Raw genomic sequence first — 21,227 nt, 5'->3', positions numbered from 1 at the left:
GAAGGAATCTAGTTTTATAATTTATAGAGAGAACTCTGGGAATGGTATATTGAAGACGACATTTTTAAAGAGAAGAGTCTTCCACAAGAAATCTGAAAATAGTCCTCAGCTCAAGTTTTATCAAGAGAGCTTACAAAATAATGCAGATGATATCACAAGTGCGTCACATGATATCATAAATACTAAGCTATAGTTTAAAGTCGTGTCAAAACTTTTTGATAACCAAAGATGATATGAAATTCAATTTTGGAAGTCCTCCAAGTTGTTGGATTCTTTTGCGATATCATCCGAAGCTCAATGGAATGGTTAATCTTTTAAAATGGATTTACAGTATTAATACCATCGATTTCCGGTGTAAATACATCGTCCAAAACAATCACCTGGCAAAGCGATTTAATTAAGAGATAATTTAATGCAACGGTTATCACCTTCAGGTCCACCATATTCGCCACCTGCTGGACTCTTTCTAAGCGAATAACCAAACACATGGCCATCGCCATATTTTATGGTAGATGGGACATGTGTCTAACTCCCGGTGTCCGCTAGTTCGCTGTATGTAAATGCAAAAGTAGCACGAACCGTTCAATAAAATATTCACCACAGTTCCGGGAGCGTTCTTTTATCGCCGTTGGCACCACTTAGCTTCATTGGACGGTTGGTTGGATTGGTTGGCCTGGGTTGGTTGAGAGCTCGATCGGAGCGGGAATGAAAACGGTGGTGAGAAATGGATAAGCGAACCTGGTGATTTCATGTAGGAAAAGCAATTCATACAACCAAGAGGACCACCGCGATGCAGAAGCCAAGAAAGGTGTAACAACCGAGATTAACTCTGTTTCGTACTCTCTCTCTCTCTCTCGGTCTCTCTCTCTCTCTCCCAACCCGTTGAAGGTGTTGTGTTGGTGGGGTAAAATGAAAGTGTGAAAATGCTAAACATTCTCGTGCGCCAGGAAAGCGGAATAGTATCTTGGGCACCAACGCGCCATTTTAGCATACGAATACCTAGGCGACCGCCGGCGCTAGATGAATCTCCCCAACGCCACACGCCGGAAATGACGACCGGGGGAAAACCCCATTTCCGTGACAACCGTGGGCTGTGGAACGTATTCCTGGAAGGTTTTTGGTATAAGCTGAGCTTCTTCTTCTCAACCTCAACACAAAAAAAGACAAGAAAGCGAACCTCCACGAAATGCTTCTTAATGAAAAGAAAAGATGGCGCTCCGACGAAAAAAAAAGAAGATGGCCGAAAAACTTTCCACCAAGAATCATGAGGGCTCAAAGCAACGCATAAAAGCTTTGTAACCGTGTTTCAATGTTTGATGAAATCAACCCTATTCAGCAGGGCGTGTGCGCCAAACTCCCCTTTCTATCAACCCCCTCACCCCTTCCTCCTCTTTTCCGTGAGGCTTTTGTATGCGCGAAAAGGATAGCGTCGTCCGCTTGCAGGTAAGAATTGCAGGCCGGGACCCCCGAAAAAAGCCCGGTGGGAGGAATTTCATTCATTTTCGTAATTAAGCGTATTTGCTCTCATTAGCAGCACACAATACGGTTGTAGTGGTTGGGTTTTCTTCTTTTTGGGTGGCTGTGTGTGTGTGTGTGTGTGTGTGCACCGTTGAACAAGCAGTGTGCCCCGTGTGCCGAGTTGGCTTTGCGTACATATTATTATCACGTGCCACGGCGATGATGATGATGATGAAACGACACGGTTTGGTTGAGGTTAAAACAAGCGCTCATGGGGAATTTATCAAACCGGAAAAAAAGAGGAGCTTGAAGCTTGATTCGTAGTTTTGTTGAATCTTTTGTGCAAAATTTTGTGCCTCCGATTGAAGGTGGTCATGGTGGAAACGCTTATCGCAGGTTGAAGTATGGAACGTTTTGGGGAGGTAACGGCACGCAGTATGTCTTATCACACCCGGATAGTTGTTGGGATGTGTATGGTTGTAATGATTTCCGTGTATTTAGGTGGATGGTTTCCGAAGTAAAGAAGGTTGGAGATAGGAGCAAGGTAAATATCAATTTAAAGCATAAAAGATGTAGACAGTATCTTTGGAGACCATCTGAAGAAAGTTTTGTACAAATCATGCAAAAAAGATATTTTAGAGGCATAGCGCATAAGACTTTGTTTAGGTTAAGTTGTGCCCATTCCGGATTTTATTTGTTGGGATTTGTTTCTATTATTTCCAGTTCTTAGGAGGCAAAATCATAGTGGCTGTAGTGCTGAGCTTGAACATTATACTACCGTAAACTCGAGCTCACTGATGCAAGAGGGAGAATTGTTTGGTATTGTTTGATCCTTCTGGAGATTTTCTAATGTTCTTAATGTGAATACTTTAGTTCAAACTCCTCAAATTTATTGAAAATAATAAAGCAGAAGGAATGACTTGTTTTTCAAACTTTAAGTGATTTGTCAAAGACTGGTTAGGTAACCAAATTACCAAAAATTGTCGAATGATCGTTACATTGGAGCCTTCAAGTTACTGGGAAGAAGTACTGATCGTCAAGGATAGATAGAGAACCGCAAGTTAGATTTGAATGGAAAGTCCTGGACACGCAATATTTTCAAAAATAAGCAAACAAACCCATGGCCTTCAACACTACAATCCTGCTAGCTTTTGATGACTTCAACTAAGCTACGACTCCAACGGTGTCAACCATGATGTAAACTTAAATTTTGACCTTCAATTTACTCCTGACTAGCGAGATTTAGTTCTGGCGGTGCAGTGGCAGAAGCGACAGCTGCACCGGTCTTCATAAGGCAGGATCGGGGTTCTAATCCCATCCAGACCGCCTCCCTCCGTATGCAGGGCTGACTAAATGAGGCTTTCTTTTTCTTCCTATGAAGCCTAACGACCTCTTAGGGCATGCCTGCCATTACTGGCTTACTAGACTTATTCATACCGCATAGTTGGATAGTTGCTCTTCACTATTGGGGAATAGCCCAGATGGGATCTGAACCCCGGTCCTGCATGCGCCGCTGTCGCATCCCTCTCCGGGTCACCTTTCAATGAGACTTAATCGGTTGAGACTTATACTTTGAAACTTGAGTAGCAGCGTATGGTCTACAGAAGGGTCTTAATACATAGATTCCTAAAATAGACGTGAGATTACAGTTTACTGGCATTAAGTATTATCTAAGTCATGAGCGATCTCTTGTAGCAATAGCTATATCTAGTGCAAAAAAAATCAAACTGATCGTTAACTGAGATTGGAGTTGGTTTAAAATAATATACAATAAAGATGATAAACATATGTTTGACAAACTGCTCCACAGAACAGCCCACATCAAGATCAAACATGATTTAAATGTGTTGAAGGCTTTACCGTTCTCACAACCTGAACCTGAAGCCATCTACTCAATTAGGATATTGAAACGTGAAACATCCCGGCCTCATTATCCGTCCCATTCCATGTTGTGCCTTCTCTGCAATTTTGTGGAAAAGATCCACCATTATGAAAGAGGACAAAAAAAAAACAAACAGAACAAAACGAAAACCAACCCAGAAAGGATATAATGAACACCACAAGCTTTTCTGAAAGCAATCCTTTTCATGTGCATACATCCTACCAGCGCGGAAGCTCGAGCGATAGCGCTGCGCCGGTGGCACTGCGAGGAAAGCGGAAAACTTTTCACAGCACTTATTGCGCACAGTTGGCGTTGGCGATGTTAAGTAATTGCTCCAGATTATCCTTGAGCGGTGGTGCAGGCCGCCCGGCCATCCTTTAATCATGTGGCTTGTTGTTTGCTCTGCCTGTATAGAATACTAGCTCGCTCCTGATGCTTATCCCCATAGGGACTGAAGGACTTTAGGAGTGATACTGGTGACATATTGAGCGAAAAAAAAAACAAAACGTCAGAAGGAAAAACAAAGTCCATCTTCTTACTTCCTTAACTACATCGCATCTCATTATGTGTGTGTGTGAATCCTTTTAGAAAAGTGATACTTTACCAGCGAACCAGGTAAGGGACGGGTGTTTAATTGCAAAGAAAAGTTGGATGTGTTATTAAAAAGCTAAGTGTATGAAAGGCCTGTAGCATCGAGATCGAACAAGGAAAACAGGAAAATCCTAGCCCAGAAGTGTCATTCAAAAAAAAAGGGGGAGGAATCTGTATGAAACAACAATGTTTTCAACTGGAAACAATTTCGTAAATGATGCACTTACGCTAACGTTACACGGAACGCTGTCCCGATTCCGCCACAGGCCACAGGATTAGAAACATTCGCCCTCATTAGCGGTGATTGTAATAAACTAAACGATGGTTCGTTGCGGGTCAGTTCCCACGGGTGGATGCGGATATGGGCGTAATGTAATGGAAAACAAGGAGCAAGTATGAGGGAAAAAATTGGTGCACTCCGGTAGAGGGAAATGTAGGGCAACTTCAATCTGTAGCCTCGGCTCGGCTCGGTGGATGGATAAAGCGCCATTCGCGTACGGTACGGGAGGCAACAGTTTCATACGGTTGCGAATCGACAAGTGTCATTTCTTGAAAGGTATATGATTCCGGTTGAAACCAACATCAAGGACAGGCCGCTTGAATTATCACTGTACGGTAAGCAGGCAAGTGTGGCGAAGTTGGATGTTTTTTTTTCTATCTCCCGTGTATGGTACGCCGACGATGCCTTAAATGAGATTTAATTATACGGTGCAAGCTGTTCCTTGATGTTTTCTGGGCGCCTTGCAGGAAGATGTGTGTATGTATGAGGGAAGTATGAGTAAGTACGAATTAATAGGATGAAGGCTGTGTTCAGAGTTTTATTATTTTAATGCTTTCGGAATATTTCAAATAATGAATTTTCCAACCACATTAAGATAGAGATATTATTTAAAAACTGAAGCAAGTAATTCTGATATTTAAATTGCATTACAAAAAAAAAAAAAAACCCAATGGTTTCGTATTTTGAAGCGATTTTAGAAACAAATTAGGAAAGGTATGCAATCAGCAGTACAAAACGCCGTAGGGTATGCAATACGCATAACGCGTAACGCAGCCGTTTGAATTTTAGTGAAACAGAGCTCCTTTTCCTTAAAACTCTCTAGCTCTATCTTTATCTTTTGGCAGAACGTTTTTAATTTTTAACAAAACATCTTTAAATAGTTATTAAAGAACTGATTGCAATAAGCAGGGAAGCATTAAACCTGAAGGGAAAGTAATAGTTTAAAGTAAAAAGTCGTAAAGGGAGTAAGGGAGTAAACTTTTCGTAGATTTTCGCTCACTTGGCCAATCGAAAACGGCACGAACAGTGGAGCGTTTGGTGACCATTTCTAACGACTCGATTTGTCATTCTCTTTTCTTTTCGCTAACGCTACCACCACCCCCAAAAACGTCATCACAACCATTCTACCAATGCACCACCAAACCGCATCGCACCAATCACGCACACACTCACACGCTTCCCTTTCGTCCCCACGAACCCCAATTAACCCATCGCTCCGAACCATTTGCGAGACAAGATGTCAACGAGTGTCTGTTGCGAAATGGCCACGGTCCGTGCCAGGATACGTGCGAAAATCGTTGGGGTAGCTACCGGTGCGGGTGCGAAGGTTTGCCCGGAACACGGTTGGCAGCGGATGGGCACGGCTGCGAGGACGATGGGGAGTGCGGGCAGGAGAAGAACCGTGGCGGTTGTTCCCATCGATGCCTTTCAACGCTCGGGCGCGTCTTCTGCCTCTGTCCGGATGGGTTGCGTCTCGGAGCGGACTGGAAAACGTGCGAAGGTAGGCGTTATCCGTTTTTCCTTTTTCTTGAGCATCCTTTTCCGAGTTCCGGTCGGCTGTGGTGGTTCCCTCGAGTACCATCCGGCAAATGCGCGATACGGGTGCCAACGCATCGATGCCGTTGGTGGAACGTGTTTGATGTCATTTCGTCGTTCGTCGAATGGTCGATTTGGTTTGCTCATCCGTTTAAATTTGCATTCGAAAGTTATAAATTATCCAACGGCTGGTGCAGAACCCAGGCCGTTGAAAGGCTGCACTATCGATCTTCCAGCGCTGCAAACGATGAGGTTGACGGGGTAAAACTTTGCAAAACTATCCCGTACCGTACCGGGTATCGATGTGTCTACTGAAACGTAGCAACGAGACATCCGGACTCGGCTCGCTGCAATGGGGTGGTTGAAGTTGAGCGAAAACTTTTCATCAAATCTTCACCCACCCAAAACGGGGTTGGCGAGGTTGGATAATCCCTGCTAGATGTTGATATACATCTCTTATTAAATGGGAAGCTATTAAAGTGTTTAAAATTCAATTCATTTGACAGGGTTGCTACTATTTTTGGCTGTGGAAGGTGCCCTGAAATTAGAACTATTGGAAAATGAGCTGGTGTTGCGTGTTTCGTCTCGAGGTAGACCGTCGAACTACTGATGCTCTTCTGAGAACAAGGGGACACCCGTACTTCGACTCGATCGATTCATTCCCAGTACGTTGCCTTCAACAGTCTCCGATGAGTTGACGTCACTTTGGCGCTGTTGACATTTGTAATGGAGCTTTTAATAGGAATTTTTAATAAGTTCGCTTCAAGGTTCTGTAAGATTCTTGGAAGGTTATTTTGAGGACATTCTTACTATATAAGCGCTTTATTTGGAAGATGTGAGTTGACTTTGAATTTTGTACTTGTTGTACAATTTTAACACCATAAGAATTTAAATGTTTTAAGGTTTAAGTTTAAGTTGCAGTTTTGCTGTCATGTTCATTTGACATGAGCAATTTAATTATTTTTAAAATTTTTATGATTAATTTTTTATACTTAAAATCAGTTAAATAATTTTTGAACAAATTCAAAATATTAAATAAAAACTACAATACTTCAGAGCAATAAAAATTTGGTAAAAAAACGACTAAAATGAAAATAAACTCAACCGATTTGAAGAAAGCCTAATAATATGTTCAATAAAATCAACTGAATTAATTTTTTCCAGTTAAATGAAATATATAAAATTGATTGAAATTTTGAAAAATTTCAGATTTAAATAAAAAATAATAGAAAAACTAAACTGACAGTGAAAAGCCGCTTTAGGCGAAGAAGTTAGTGAACATGACAAGAAATCAATTGATCTAAATCGATAGAAATCATACTTCTTTATAAAGCTTATTGTTCTCTAAGCATTTTTTGGAAAATTTCCCCCTTTTTTGTTTGTTCCCGAACATCGTATCGTGCGATTGATTTATCGACGTTTCAATTTTTCATCACCATCCCAAAAACAACCGCGGAATGTGGTTTGGTCCATCGAAACTTTCTCTAGCTGTTCTGGAATGTTTGTTTCCCCCGGCAAAAGGATACTAATAGCGATTAAGCTGCGAAAGTGATTTTTCAGGCTCGGAACGATATTTTTAGCACGAGAAAAACACCTACCAACGTCCAGCGAAAAAAAAGGGGCAAACACCAGACTCCAAAACGATTCTCTTCAACTTTTCTCGGCTATCAGTGTTTTGGTGGCTTTCGGCTTTTTTTGTGTGTGTGTGTGTTTCTGTGGAACCCGGGGGAAGGCATCGTCTTCTTCGGTCATCAAGCGACCGCCACCTGAACTGACTGAATGATCGAGATGCATCAACATTGTTTCACTGTTGTTGTTGTTGTCGTGTTTTATGTGGCCGTGCGGCTGAGGTTCACAATTTGGCGGATGTCTGCTTCGTCGAGGCAGCTTCATCAACCGCTTTGCCCGCTCGCTTGATGAACATACGGTGTCAGGGAATGAAGTCGAGCCCGGCACAGTCTTCTCGGCCATTTTCGGTTGCTCCATTTTGTGGTTCGAAGGGAAGGAGGCGGAAGGAAGTTTCCGCCAGGAGGCACAGTACCGGTGGATTATGAAAATATTTTCCCAAAAAGTCTCAACCAACAGCCAACTGAGGCCATCAAGCGGGGCTGGTTTGAGCCACGAGGAACCGAGGGTGAGCCGTTTGGATTTCGGCTTTTCGGGAACTTTTCATTTCTGCTGTCTTCGGTCGGTCGGTGCACTGTATTTAGGAGCCTCGGTATACCCTTTTTGCTCAAGCCATCATCGTCCGCCGGGCTCATCCGCATTATCGTCGTGGCACGGCTGACAGCGAACGACGGTTTCGGGTCTCGGGGTTTGTGTTCTTTTCGTTGCCGACTTCACATTTGTGGAGTTTGTGTGGTACCGTCTGCTGTCTTCGCCTTTGCCATTGTGGGTTGTGATTTTCGTTCCCAACTCACTCCCCAACGATCCAATCCAGAAAAAGAAAGTTTGTTGACGCACCGTACCGAAACGCCGAGCAGGGCCAACGAGTGGAGCAAGAATTTTATGAACTTTCCTTTCTGTGTGTTCGTTTTCTTTTTCGTCCACCCCCCTTTCTTTTCTTCGATAAAGGCAGCAGCAAAAGATACAGCTCGTTGCGTTCGGAAGATGCACTCCGATCCGAGGCCACTCTATTATTATTTATACTTATAATTTTCCGCCTGAAATACGCGCTGGCCCGGAAATAGCAACCGGACCGGGTACGCAAAAACTCCGGGGAAAACGACAACTAGATTTTTTTTGCTCTCTCTCTCTAGTCTACATGTTGTGAAAAATTCCGGTAAAATGTGCAAAAACCTCATACGAATGGGTTGAGAATAGTGGAAGCCTTTTATGGGAAGGAAATAAACTCAATTCCGACACGGCTTGCCAGCTTGACACGTGCTGGAACAAACCGGGACAGGGGGAAAACATGCATTTCCTGTACACACTTGTGCCTGGCGACCGAACAATACACCGTTGTGACGGGTGTCGGGGGGTTCCTGCCTGCCTGCCATGGGGAGGATCGGGCGATCTTTTGTGAGTTTTCATCGTCTGATTGATGCATACAATGGAGGCACAGAATCCGGGCAGGCACGCTTGTTCGTTAGAGGGAAAGTAGTTTAATACACCACTGAAGGAAAGTTATCTGCAGGTTTGCTGTTGAGGGAAACTGTTGTCTGTCTACGAAAAGCCTTCAATTGAAAATGCATGTATTGTGAGAGTTTAAGCAATAATAGTTAGGTAAGGTAAGAATCTGTGCTGCTTTTGTGACATTTTCCGCTACATTATTTGAGTGTTTTTCGCTGTACTATTTTATCTCGAACAGAACGTTATGTTCCTAGTGAACATTATTACCTCATTTTTTACAAAAATATATATTTTTTTGCCATAAGAAAATTTAAAATTCTGATCATTTAAAAAGATAAAAAAATGCATTAAAAAGGTGTAGTGGGTCAATCGTTTTCATAAAGGTGTCATAGTAAAGGTTTCCTTAATTGTAAGGCTTTATTGATTTTAATGCTTCATCCATCCAATATCATAATTTCGCTATCATTAAGTTAATTTCGGCAATCAACCTTTTTGACATGCTTTTGACGTGTTAATGTCAATCAATCATCATAATGCGCCTCATAAAAGCTTCATAACAACACATTATGCTTGCAAAATACTACCCCAATTCCGCTTTGCGCCGTTGGCCGTTGCCTGCTGCTGCAAAATTTGAAACAATTCAAATGCATCTTCCTCCTTTGCAAACGGCCCCAAAACCAACCAACGCTGTCGATGGTCGACAGATATTGATGAGTGTCAGAATGGAGACGTTGCCGAACGATGTGCCAATGGGTGTGAAAATACGTTCGGTTCCTATCGCTGCCTGGAGGGCCCATTATCGCCCGCTGGTACTGAGCACGAAAATAATGAGGATGACGATGAGGAGGAGGAAGAGGAGGACAAAGAGGATGGTGAAAGTGACCCCGAAGACGAAACCGACGAGGAGGCGGAAGACGATGAGCGCGAGCGAACGGAAGCGCATAATCGATTGAGCGAAAATGAATTGCCTCAAGAATCTCATCAATCAGTGGAAAACGCCGGAAGTGGTTCGGTGGATGGTACAGGCGACAACCACGACACGATACCACCACCGGACGTGTCGATTCCGGTTGGTTCTTCGCACCCGCATAGGCATCACCACGGGGAACTGGATCGAGATGCTGCTCGAAAGGAAGATCCAGAAGAGGATGAGGAAGAGGATGGCGAGGAAGCAGAGGAGGAAGAGGAAGAGGACGATGAGGACACGGTCCTCGAGCGGTCTCCAGAACCGACCAGACCGGTTGCTGTAACTTCAGGTGATGGTCGCGACGAGATTAGCACATCGAAAGCGGAACCGGATTATGACGATGATAATGATGGGCCCGGTTCGGAAGAAAGCGGCGAGCGGGATAATGCCCAAGTGCCCTCGGCGAGGGGTTGCGATGAAGGGCTTCGATTGAGCCCCGCCACAGGCACTTGTGAAGGTGAGTGAGCGAGTGAGGCAGGTTGCTAGGGACGCGTGTCACCACACCGGAAGTTTTCTGGGTGGGATTTAAACAACATTTCCGCAACGGTGGTTCCGATACGGCTACACCGCACCATGTTACGCGGGTTTGTTACTTTTATTTACAACGGCTGTACAAATTTACGACAAAAGTTCACTCGCAACACACCACATAAACCCATCGCTTTGAAGCAACACGAAATGGAGACGCCTGGTGGCTCGAAGCTACACGAAATCGAGACGCCTGGTGGTTCGTAGCTTTTATGGGACAACAAAAATCTTTAGTCGCTTTCTTCGGCGTGGCATGGATAAGAAAAAGAGTTGATTTTCTGCGAAGGGCAATAGGGAGGCCAAAATCGATCGGTACCTTGCCGGAAGTGTGACACACACACACTCTCGGGCGCGGAAGAAGGGTTGTTAAAATGTTAATGATCCGCGTACATCGTAAGCCGATTGGAAGTCGACCGCGAATGGGGTGGGCCATAATTTAAACTTCAGCCCTCTTTCTTTCCAGGGGTCGTAAAACTTTGCGGGTGTGATCCTTCTTTTTTTAGGTGTTCAAAGCAGTAAATGGTGAGGTGTTTGGGTAAAATGGGTACAAAAAGGATTGCAATTTATCAATAAACGAAAGGAGTAAAAGTGTAAGAGCTCCAGATTAAATTAAAAACATGCAGGTGTACTTGAGAAAAGTTTACGAAGAAAGTAATCTTTTATTTTTTCCCGTTAAGATCGAAGACTCGTAAAGTATCGAAGCCTTAGACATATTTTTTACCTGACAAATACTTATACTGCAGTGGCAGGGCTTGCCAGGAGAAGATTTATTCCCAAATTTTCGGCCCTATTTATGTCCTTTTTCGAATGCAGCTAACTTAACGAATCTGACGGACAACTTTCGATAAGTTGCCTGTTTGACGTCTATGTGCCATCATCCAGTGTGATACAAATCGCTCAACAACATTTGCCTTTTTTCCCTCTCTTAGCTGTAATTAGCTTCATCTATTCAAACACCTCGAGTTTCAAAAATCTATTAGCGACAATTTTATAATTAAAAAAAACAGGTAATCAAACACACGTCACATTTTCCGTCCACGCCCGTGTGTACCTGCACGCGACCACTTTCAGGGCAAAAGTTGAGCCGACATGTTAGTTAGCGTTTCGATTAGCTCGCTACTGGCTGCCAGACTGTGGATGCCGCAACAACACTAAACCCAGCAAAAAAAACCACAACACTCGCGCGCGCTCTCTCTCTTTCTATTTATGCAAATAGTTCCGGCCAGAGCCAGACCACAAACCAGGCCTGGCACTGCTACTAGCTCATCAGCATCAGCTTCGGTTGGGGTTTGGGGAGTTGATTCTGCCATCTGCCATCGGGAGCACACGACTCCTCTCGTTGATGAGCATAAAACGGTGGTCGTTGTTGGGCTTACTGGCGTGCTTAAAGCACGCCCGCTTATCGCAGGGACCATGTGCGCGCGCCTAGATTCATGCGAACTAGCAGCCCGTTAATTGAATATTGCAGAAAGTCGGTTAGTTAAGGTGCAACGGGAAGCTGAAACGCACCCCACAAGCGCGTGCCACCGCCTCTGTACCTCCGACACAGGTTCTGCCAAGCGAAAAGGGGGTAAAAATATTGTACCACGCGTAAACGAATCTATGCGCCATGTGGTAGACTGTGCCTGTGCCGTGGGATTTTTGGGGACACTTCTCCGCGACAGTTGTGTTGCCGTGCGGGCCAACAGCGCATACAGTCGAGCATACATCGGCTGGTTTTCCGGTGCCCGGACGACAACCGTTCATTGTGTGTCACCGCAAACATGCACGTCTGCGCTCACCCAACCCAGCCAGAGCGGATTTGATCGTTATTACAATGTTTAAGCTGCAGATTCGCCAGCCGCTTCCCACGGCATTGGCATTATGACCAGCAAATCCGAGTGTGTGTTTGGATGTATGTGTGTGGAGGGCCCATACTTTTGCGCTCCGTTCCGTTGTTAATCATGGCTCGTAATTTGTTCGTTGATTACGCCTTGTACCGGCGGTTGTCCTACACTTGGCGACACGTGTGTGCCGTGCTCGGCTACACGCCCGGAAACTCGAGTAAGCCCGGCGTTTTGGTGGGTTGCCTAGATCGTTTTTAAGGGGGAGAGCGTAACATATGTCCAGGTATTATGCGAGGTCTATAGTCGTTTGGCACTGTTTGATAACCAACAGAGAGCACGAGATGTGGCGGGATAATCATTTTACCATTAACTGGTAGCGAATGGATTGGAGGGCTACGGTGGATAATTCGGAAGCAGAGCGAACCAAATGCAGTGAGGGCATTAGTTTTGAACGCAAAGTATGGAATTGAGAAATTTGGCTAGACAAAACTAATTATTTAAGTGACTATTATCTTGAATGCCATAGTGCCACGAATAGCCCTATTCCTGTCTGGAGTGTCATCGACTCTTATGAAATGAACTTGGAACTTATGGCCAAATTTTTAGGTGTCCCAGGATATACGAGACCACGGAAAAACGCTTCTTTTAATTTCAGTTCCCCATTTCCCAAAATAATGATCAGCAACTCATACACATATTCTCCCTTCTTCCAGACATAAACGAGTGTGAGGAGCAAGATCACGGCTGCGATTACTGTGAAAATGCGTACGGCGGCTATCAGTGTACCTGTCCGGCCGGGTTCGAGCTCGCCGACGATGACAAGCAATGTGTGGATGTGGATGAGTGCTCCACGGGTGAGAACGATTCGGGCGAGAGTGGTTCGATCTGTTCGCACGAGTGTCACAACACGCTCGGATCGTTTGAGTGCCGTTGTCCGGAAGCGTTCCACCTAAACAACGATCGGCGTACGTGCGTCCGGGACTTTTGTCAGGATCTGTATGAAAACCCCAACAAGACGCGCTGTTCGCATGAGTGTGTGGACGAGGTGGAAGGGTTCCGGTGCCACTGTCCGGAGGGTTATCTGTTGGATGAGGTGGATCAGAAGACGTGTCACAGTGCGTACAGTTGTGACGAGAATCAGCGGAAACGGTGTGAGCCGGGCCGGTGTAGGAAGGTGGGAAGCGCTAGCGGTGATTATCGGTGTGAGTGTCCGGACGGGTATGTGCAGAACGATCACAGCTGTCACGATCGGGATGAGTGTTTGCTGGGAAGGCACGATTGTAGCCACGAGTGTCACAATACGGTCGGTTCGTATCGGTGTAGCTGTCCGGTCGGGCTGACGCTGTCCAGCGATGGCAAAACGTGTGACGATGTGGATGAGTGTGCGAGGGAAACGAACGAGCTGGATGGGTTGTGTGGTGATATCGAGTGTCGGAATACGTACGGCAGTTACAAGTGTGTTTGTCCCGAGGGTCGAGAGTTCGATGAGTACGGTATCTGTCGGCAGATGGATCTGTGCAGGAAGGATAACGGTGGGTGCTCACACATATGTACGTTCTACAATCGGGAAACGTACTGTGACTGTCCGGATGATATGGAGCTGGCGGAGGATGGCAAGACGTGTGAAACGGCGAACGTTTGTGGGCTGAATAATGGGGGCTGTTCGCATACGTGCGATGCGGACAGTGAGGTTAGGTGTCTGTGTCCGGCGGGCATGGTGCTGGGCGCGAATGGACGCAGCTGCGAGGATGTGAACGAGTGCCACGAGGATAATGGTGGATGTGAGCAGAGTTGTGTTAACTTTGAGGGTGGCTATCGGTGCAGTTGTTACGAGGGATTTGAGCTGGAGGCGGACAAACGATCGTGTGTCGATCTGGATGAGTGTGCTAGTGCGCGAGGTGGTGGCTGTGATCACAACTGTCACAATACGGCAGGATCGTACTACTGTACGTGTCATGCTGGGTATAAGCTGGCGGAGAACGCACGCACCTGTATGGACGTGAATGAGTGTGAAGATCACAATGGGAACTGTTCGCATGTGTGCATCAACCTGCTCGGCGGGCATCAGTGCTCGTGTCCGAAGGGACTGTTCCTGCAGGAGGATGATCGAACGTGTGACTTTGTGGATGAGTGTGAGCTGAACAATGGAGGATGCTCGCACGGATGTCACTACGAGTATGGGGTGGTGAGTTGCTCGTGTCCACGCGGGTTCCAGCTGGATGGAGAGCATCACAAGACCTGCGTCGATGTGGATGAGTGTGCGAAAGGAAATGGAGGATGCTCGCACGAGTGCTCCAACAGTCCCGGGTCGTACGAATGTCACTGTCCGGAGGGTTACGAGCTTCGGCACAATGGGCACACGTGCCAGGACGTGGATGAGTGCGTAGGTACCAATGGGAACTGTTCCAACATTTGTATTAACCTTCCGGGTGGGTATCGTTGCGCCTGTGAGATTGGATACGAACTGGCGGTCGATCAGCGCACTTGTATCGATGTCGATGAGTGTAACGACGGAAGTCACGATTGCTCGCATCGCTGTGTAAACGTCCCGGGAGCGTACGAGTGTGAATGTCCCGAAGGATTCAAGCTGGGCCGAAATCGGCTCAGCTGTGAGGATGTGGACGAATGCAAAACCCTGCCCGATCAGGGTGGATGTGAACATCACTGCATTAACACGATCGGATCGTATCACTGTGGGTGTGAGGATGGACATCGGCTAGCGGCGGACAATCGTACCTGTTCCGATGTGGACGAGTGTAGTGATGAGTTGCGGAGGTGCACGCACGATTGCCTAAACACGAAGGGCGGCTTTGAGTGTTCGTGTCCATCGGGGCTACGGTTGGATATCGACAAGGTGAGCTGTGTGGATATTGACGAGTGTCGGATCAACAACTTCAACGGAGGTTGCTCACACATCTGTGAGAACACCGAGGGTAGCTTCCAGTGTCGATGTCCCGAGGGGATGGTTCTCGCGGGAGACCAAGCCACGTGCAGTGATATCGATGAGTGTGCCGTGCTTAATGGTGGATGCAGTCAGCTGTGCATTAATCGTGATGGAGGCTTCCGGTGTGGCTGCCATCCGGGATACAGTCTAATGGCGGATGGGAAGGCTTGCGAAGTGTCGAACCCGTGTGCGTTGAGGAATGGTGGCTGTCAGCATTACTGTAGCTTGAAGGGAGGCCTACCAGTGTGCTCGTGCAGGGAAGGATATGTGCTGAACAAGACGAATCAAGCGTCCTGCGTCGATCACAACGAGTGTTTGCAGGCGAAGGATCACAACTGCCAGCAGCGGTGCGTCAACTTGGAGGGTTCGTACCGGTGCGATTGTTACGCTGGGTACGAGAAGAATGATTTGGGTCAGTGTATCGACGTTAATGAGTGCTTGGTGGATAATGGAGGTTGTGGAGCGAAGGCTCAGTGCATCAACACGGCAGGAGGTAGTCGGTGTACGTGTCCGGTCGGGTACAAGCTGACCCAAGATCGTAAGAATTGTGCCGAGCTGAAGGACAATTGTAAGCCGTTCGAGGCACCACGGAATGCGGATATCCGATGTACACGATCGAGACATAAGACGCAGCTGTTCTACCGGTCCAAGTGCTTCATTACGTGCAAGAAGGGGTTTAAACTGCACGGTCCTGCTGTGCGACACTGCAATGGAACTGGCGAGTGGGATGAGGGTGAATCGATCTGTGTTCGTAAGTAGCTTCAAGGGTAACTTGAAAAGCATGTCTTCTAATCGACCTCTTCCTATCGTCTTCTTAGCTCTTGCCTGTCCGCGACTGAATCGACCGGAAAACGGAGTAATCCTACCGGTCGCATGTACCGCAGGCAAGATCTTCGCCAACGAACGTTGTGTTCTCCATTGCAAACCGGGCTTCAAACCGGTGGCGAAGCGAACTGCGGTCTGTAGTCTATCGCAGACTTGGATTCCTGGCGATAATCTTCGTTGCGTTCCGATAGACACCCCAACAGTCACGTCGAAACCCGTGACGACTACCACAACGACTACAGTGGCTCCCGCCCCGATCAAACCCTACATCCAATGTCCACCGGATATCCATGAGGTCCTGCCGATGGGTCAGTACACGATGAAGGTACGAATGGAGCGACCCACCACGAATGTCGATTGGCACAGGTACGTCGATTCGCATCCACCGTGGGGCAAACAGCTCGAGGTGGAGCTTCCAGCGGGCGAAACGATCGTCACGTTCCGTGCGCGAAGTCCAACGAGCAACGTGAACGATGTGTGTCGAGTTGTGATAAAAATACGAGGTGAGGTCTTGTCCCGGATTCCCGTTAAGAAGAATTTATTCCTACTTTTCCCCCCTAAAATTGCAGAAAGAAAGCCTCCAACCGTGGTGCACTGCCCGGAATCATTCGAGGTACAGCTGGAACGGAATGAGCCATCTCGGTCGGTGTTTTGGACGGAGCCGAAATTCGAGTCCGGGATCGAGATCAAGCAGCTCTACAAATCCAACACTCCCGGACAACCGCTGCCGGCCGGTGTGCACTACATCAACTACATCGCAACCGACGCCGATGGGTTGAGTGCCAACTGTAACTTCCGTGTTGTGGTTAAAGGTGAGCTTCAGGGGACATCGGACAACTCTCTGGACCCTCTTAACTTTGGTCTAACACACACACACACACACACTCCGCTTTCTGCAGGTCCTCCGGTCGAGGTGATGGAACCGAGGCGTCCCTTCAACACTGGCGGTCAACGGCCGGCAGAGATGAATCGGCTCGAGAACCACGAATCATATCTCATCTGTCCCGGCAAACCGCCGGTGCGGCTCGATGGCAACAACTATCCCGTAAGTAGTAGTAGACTGCACATTGTTTTACACACGATTTGGCACCGGATCTCGGCGTCCACCGCTTCGGTCGCTAGGACGAAACCGTATGTGCTTGCCACACCTGCACACCTGCACCACACACGATTGCTACCCTCATCCCACTATCGCCAACAACGCATACCTTCGCAAGAACAATTGCAACATACGCCACAGCAGAAACCGAACGCGGCCAATGCACCGGGGGGCATTCCGTATCGGTATCATAATAATCATCATCATCGCTATCGTCCCGACCATCATTACCACACTCGCAACCACAGCAGCCAAGGGGCATCCGGGCAAACCGCGTTCATAACGCCACTAATGGGTCAAGGTAATCATTCATCTGCCGCGGGACTAACCGTGACCAACGCCACCATCGCTGCCACCACCGCCAATAATTCCATCCCCGCTGGGTTGACTGCACGGGGCGATTATCATTCAACCATTGCGCCGGTGGTCGTCGGCTCTTCGTCGAGCCGACTGCTCTGGCAACGGCCCGCAACAAAATCTAATACCACCACCACCGCAGCCACTTACACGCGCACAAACACCACCACCATCGGTGGTGCTTCCGACCGAACGCTTCGCACGGACCATCAGCGTCATCTTCATCCTAACAAACCGAGCACCAGAAGGCAACAGCCGCACCAAGTACATCGATCGCGCATAATACACATCATCGAACATCGATCATCGTCGACGGACTGTGGGGACGAATTGCCTGCGGACAGTTCGCTGAAGGTGGATGAGGAGGAAGAGGAGGAAGGGGAGGAGGAAGCGGAGAGTGTTGAATATTTTATCGACATCTTCCACTGGGTCAGGGAACACCAGCAGCAGCAGCAGCAGTCACTTAGCTTAGGACGACAACGGAACCTTCGCAGTACCAGGCAGCAGCAACCATCGCATTATCGTCGTCGTGCCCAGCGGCAAAGCAATTATTAAATTATTCCATACGGTTAGGGCCATTATTGTTCGGTCGCGGCACTATCTCGGAAGCTTGGAGGGTCCTTCCACTAGCCTTGCTCCGTCACCCTCGCTATCCGATACCCATACTGCTGGACTCCTGCTGGACTGGACTTGGGATGGGAAGGAAACACGAACATCCTTTAGCACAGTGATTCACGTGCACTCACTTGGGGGGGCGAAGTATTTTTGGAGCTATGACATTTTAATCGCTAGAGCACGCTTTTTTGGAGAAGTTATTTTTGGGATTATTATTCGAGCCATGAATGAATGATGCCCTGCTGGGTAAAAGGTCACGGCTGGACAAAGGATATTTATTTCGGGGAGAGTTAAGGAGATCATAGAATCGTTATTGAGACGTAGTAAAGCGCTGTGTACTGCGGATTGCATACTCAGAAGGCGCTTATGGTTAATGCAGTACGCTTTCCAAGAGAGAACATTGCCCTTTATTTTGATTTTTACCGGCGGTTTGTACTACTTCGTAGATGAATGTGTCGTTTAAGGCTTGATTTTTTATATTTAAGTTGTTAATAAGCAAGAAGAAATATTTATTCCTTCCAGCCCAACAGTCCCTAAGAATTAAAATAATTGTATTTAATTTTGGCTTTCAATTCGAAGCGCTTCCTATAGAAACCAGTCGGTTTAATTAAATTTATTTAATATTTCATGTGTAAATATACTTCACGTTGTCATCGAAGCTTCATCGAAGCGAAGTTAGACAGTTTTCCTATCACTCGTTCGCTCTCTCGCTTTCTCTCTCTCTCGGACTAGTTCGAATAATCAAATAGTTCATATTAGACTAAATAAGCGTTCGCACATCAGCATCAGCCCGATCGATGTGCGTCCTGCATGGCTAATTTTTGATCCTGAAACGTGGGCCTACCGTTTGCCAGAAAACCAATCGCTAATGAATAGCTCAATATGCAAAACATTTGTAATTTTCAACAGCAGCAGCAGCAAAATTGGCGAACATCAGATTTCCATTAAATGCGTTCGGCTTGGCTGTTCAGTACCGAGCGGAGCTAGAGCAAAGATGAATGTGTGTAGGCTTCATTCCGTTGGGTATCAATGTACCGATGTACGTCGGGGAAATTGATTGTAGCTGTGCGTGTCGAAAGCAGCTGGATGCTGGATGCGTGAGACAATCGATTTTGGAGTAATAAACTATTTGTTTAGTAGCTTCGGAACGATTGGATGCATGGAATGTTGAAGCTAGCGCCCGTTCATGTTTGATGTTGGAATCGGTTCTATGCTCGGAGGTGTAAACATACATCGCTCTTAGTATTAATTTTGTAGACAGTATGTTAATTTACAAAATTATTCATATTAAAATGGACTTAAATGACATAAGGAACACGTTCTCGAGCAAGCAGAAGCATTAGTAAATTTTTGCTTTAAAAATAGCGCAGCTGTTCGAAATGTGTCATGCGAATTGCATAGCATCAGGCTGTTTAGCCAAAACACTCCTAAAAGTATGCAATTGGCAAGACAATTTCAAAAGTGTAATAGAGAAACAAGAACCCTCTTCACAACTGCTTTTTAACCGCTTGTTTGTGACTGTTTAAAAGCTCCCAGCATCATTCGGGAATTTTTGCTTTGAATTTCCACTGCCGCTTCACATCCCTTCCTAACCCATCGTCACCACCCGAGGGGCAGCTGAATTGAAGGCATGCATTCCAGCGCACTACAAAGGCGTGCATTGTACACGATTCCCTTGAGTGACAGCGTGCACAATTGCTAGGCAAACGGGACCGAAGCCCGTTACGTATGCAGGCGACGAATGAAAAATTCTTCTCGCATGCCAACTGCACAGTGGTCACAGTGGACGCTTTTCAGATGTTTACGGTGTGTTTTGAGTTCCAATCACACATACACACACACCCCAATTCTTTGGGATCCCGGCGATGGTGGTGGTAAAGTAAAAGATCTTCATCCCATAGCGCTGTCATCCATCAGGGTATGGGTATGGGTACGAAGAGCCTTCCGTACCATGAAAGTGTTGGGAGATCGGTCTCTCTTTGGAGTGTTTTTCCCATTTTTTTGCTCCGTTTCACGCCACGATTGAATGGTTGCCATGTTATGGTTGGCTCTATTTCAACGGATCGTAGGGATTTTCTCCTTCTCTTGGATCCAAGAATCGTTTTTTTCCCCGGGCATGTATGTGTGTTCTTCCGGTTGCACTCTGCGTAAACTCATATTTGCACATTGGAGACATCAAACGAACGGCGTACAGTTGGTTGCGTGGTGAGTTTTTCCTCCGAGTTGCCCGCTTTTTTTTCCACTGCATCTCATACTCACCTTCCACATTGTCAACGCGCGGATCATTTCGATCGCCCAGCTATTTATAGTCGTCGGAGGAGATGAAGGTTTCTCTTTTTTCCTGAAGATCTAAACGTGGCGTACATGCTTTCCCTACATCGAATAGACTTTCGTACACACTCGAATACCGTGTAGTTGATTGTATTCAGGCGCTTTCCCCTACCGTAAGCATGGAAATGGGAGGAAAACCTCGATTTCCGTCATACGAAGCGAGCTCTGACTGGTCTGACAGAGTCCTTCTTTTGAGCTTCACGTTTGTATAGTCGCCATAACGGATGGCATTGGGAAATGAAGAAAAGGCAAAGTAAAAGCTTGTCAAATCAAAGGCCTAAACACTGTTGCGTGAGATCAGCTAGAAGATTTGATGTACTTACTCCCCAGTTCTTTTTTGTTTAGTTCAAAAAGTGATAGATGAATTATAAATATCTCAAAGTTACTAGAAAAATACCTTTCAAACGAATAATTCTTGCAGAGAAATTTGAACCATGACTCCAATTTATTATTACTAGGAGAAAAGACTTATCACAGTCGGGCGAGCTTCATTTGTAGTTTCCAAATCTTCTTCAATGGGTTTATAAGTGTTATAACCAATGCCCTAATAAGATTGGATGGTAGCTTAAGCCTAACTGATCCGCAAAAAAAAAATATGGCCTCTGTTTCTTCCTTACCAGCCCATAGTGGAACGCCATCTTGCTTGTCCTACCAATCACAGTGAATGGATCCCACGACAGCAAGCATCACACGCACATTTCTGAGCACAATGCGTGGTAGTGTATCCGATAGAACCACACAATTCAGAAAAGGATCATCGAAGAACCTACACAAAAACCTTCTCTACACTTGGTTAAATGAATATAATAACTCACCGGAAGGATTTGCAGCGATCAGACGATCAGACGATGCTCCGAATAAACGTTCTATTATCCTACCGATATTCGAGAGAGCTTTGATGGTGGATGCTATAAAT

The 21,227-nt window shown here is 46.3% G+C and overlaps 1 protein-coding gene across 7 annotated transcripts in view; it reads left to right on the top strand.

The window, feature by feature from the left end:
- The window catches only part of LOC118513122 (fibrillin-2), an 84,593-nt gene that overhangs the window by 49,293 nt on the left and 14,073 nt on the right, over window positions 1-21,227 (top strand). For 5 of the 7 annotated variants that reach the window (XM_036058526.1, XM_036058527.1, XM_036058528.1 and 2 more), the window contains exons 8-12: window positions 9,524-10,243; window positions 12,854-15,835; window positions 15,903-16,412; window positions 16,479-16,721; window positions 16,809-16,954. In XM_036058526.1, coding sequence (XP_035914419.1) covers window positions 9,524-10,243; window positions 12,854-15,835; window positions 15,903-16,412; window positions 16,479-16,721; window positions 16,809-16,954 — 4,601 coding nt within the window. Of the gene's footprint in view, window positions 1-5,448; window positions 5,713-9,523; window positions 10,244-12,853; window positions 15,836-15,902; window positions 16,413-16,478; window positions 16,722-16,808; window positions 16,955-21,227 lie in introns of all 7 variants that reach the window. The other 2 variants (XM_036058529.1, XM_036058530.1) reach the window with 2 other exon arrangements.

This window comes from Anopheles stephensi, chromosome 3, assembly GCF_013141755.1.
Source record: "Anopheles stephensi strain Indian chromosome 3, UCI_ANSTEP_V1.0, whole genome shotgun sequence".
Classification (NCBI taxonomy): domain Eukaryota; kingdom Metazoa; phylum Arthropoda; class Insecta; order Diptera; family Culicidae; genus Anopheles; species Anopheles stephensi.
This window is presented reverse-complemented; position numbering and strand designations above follow the sequence as displayed.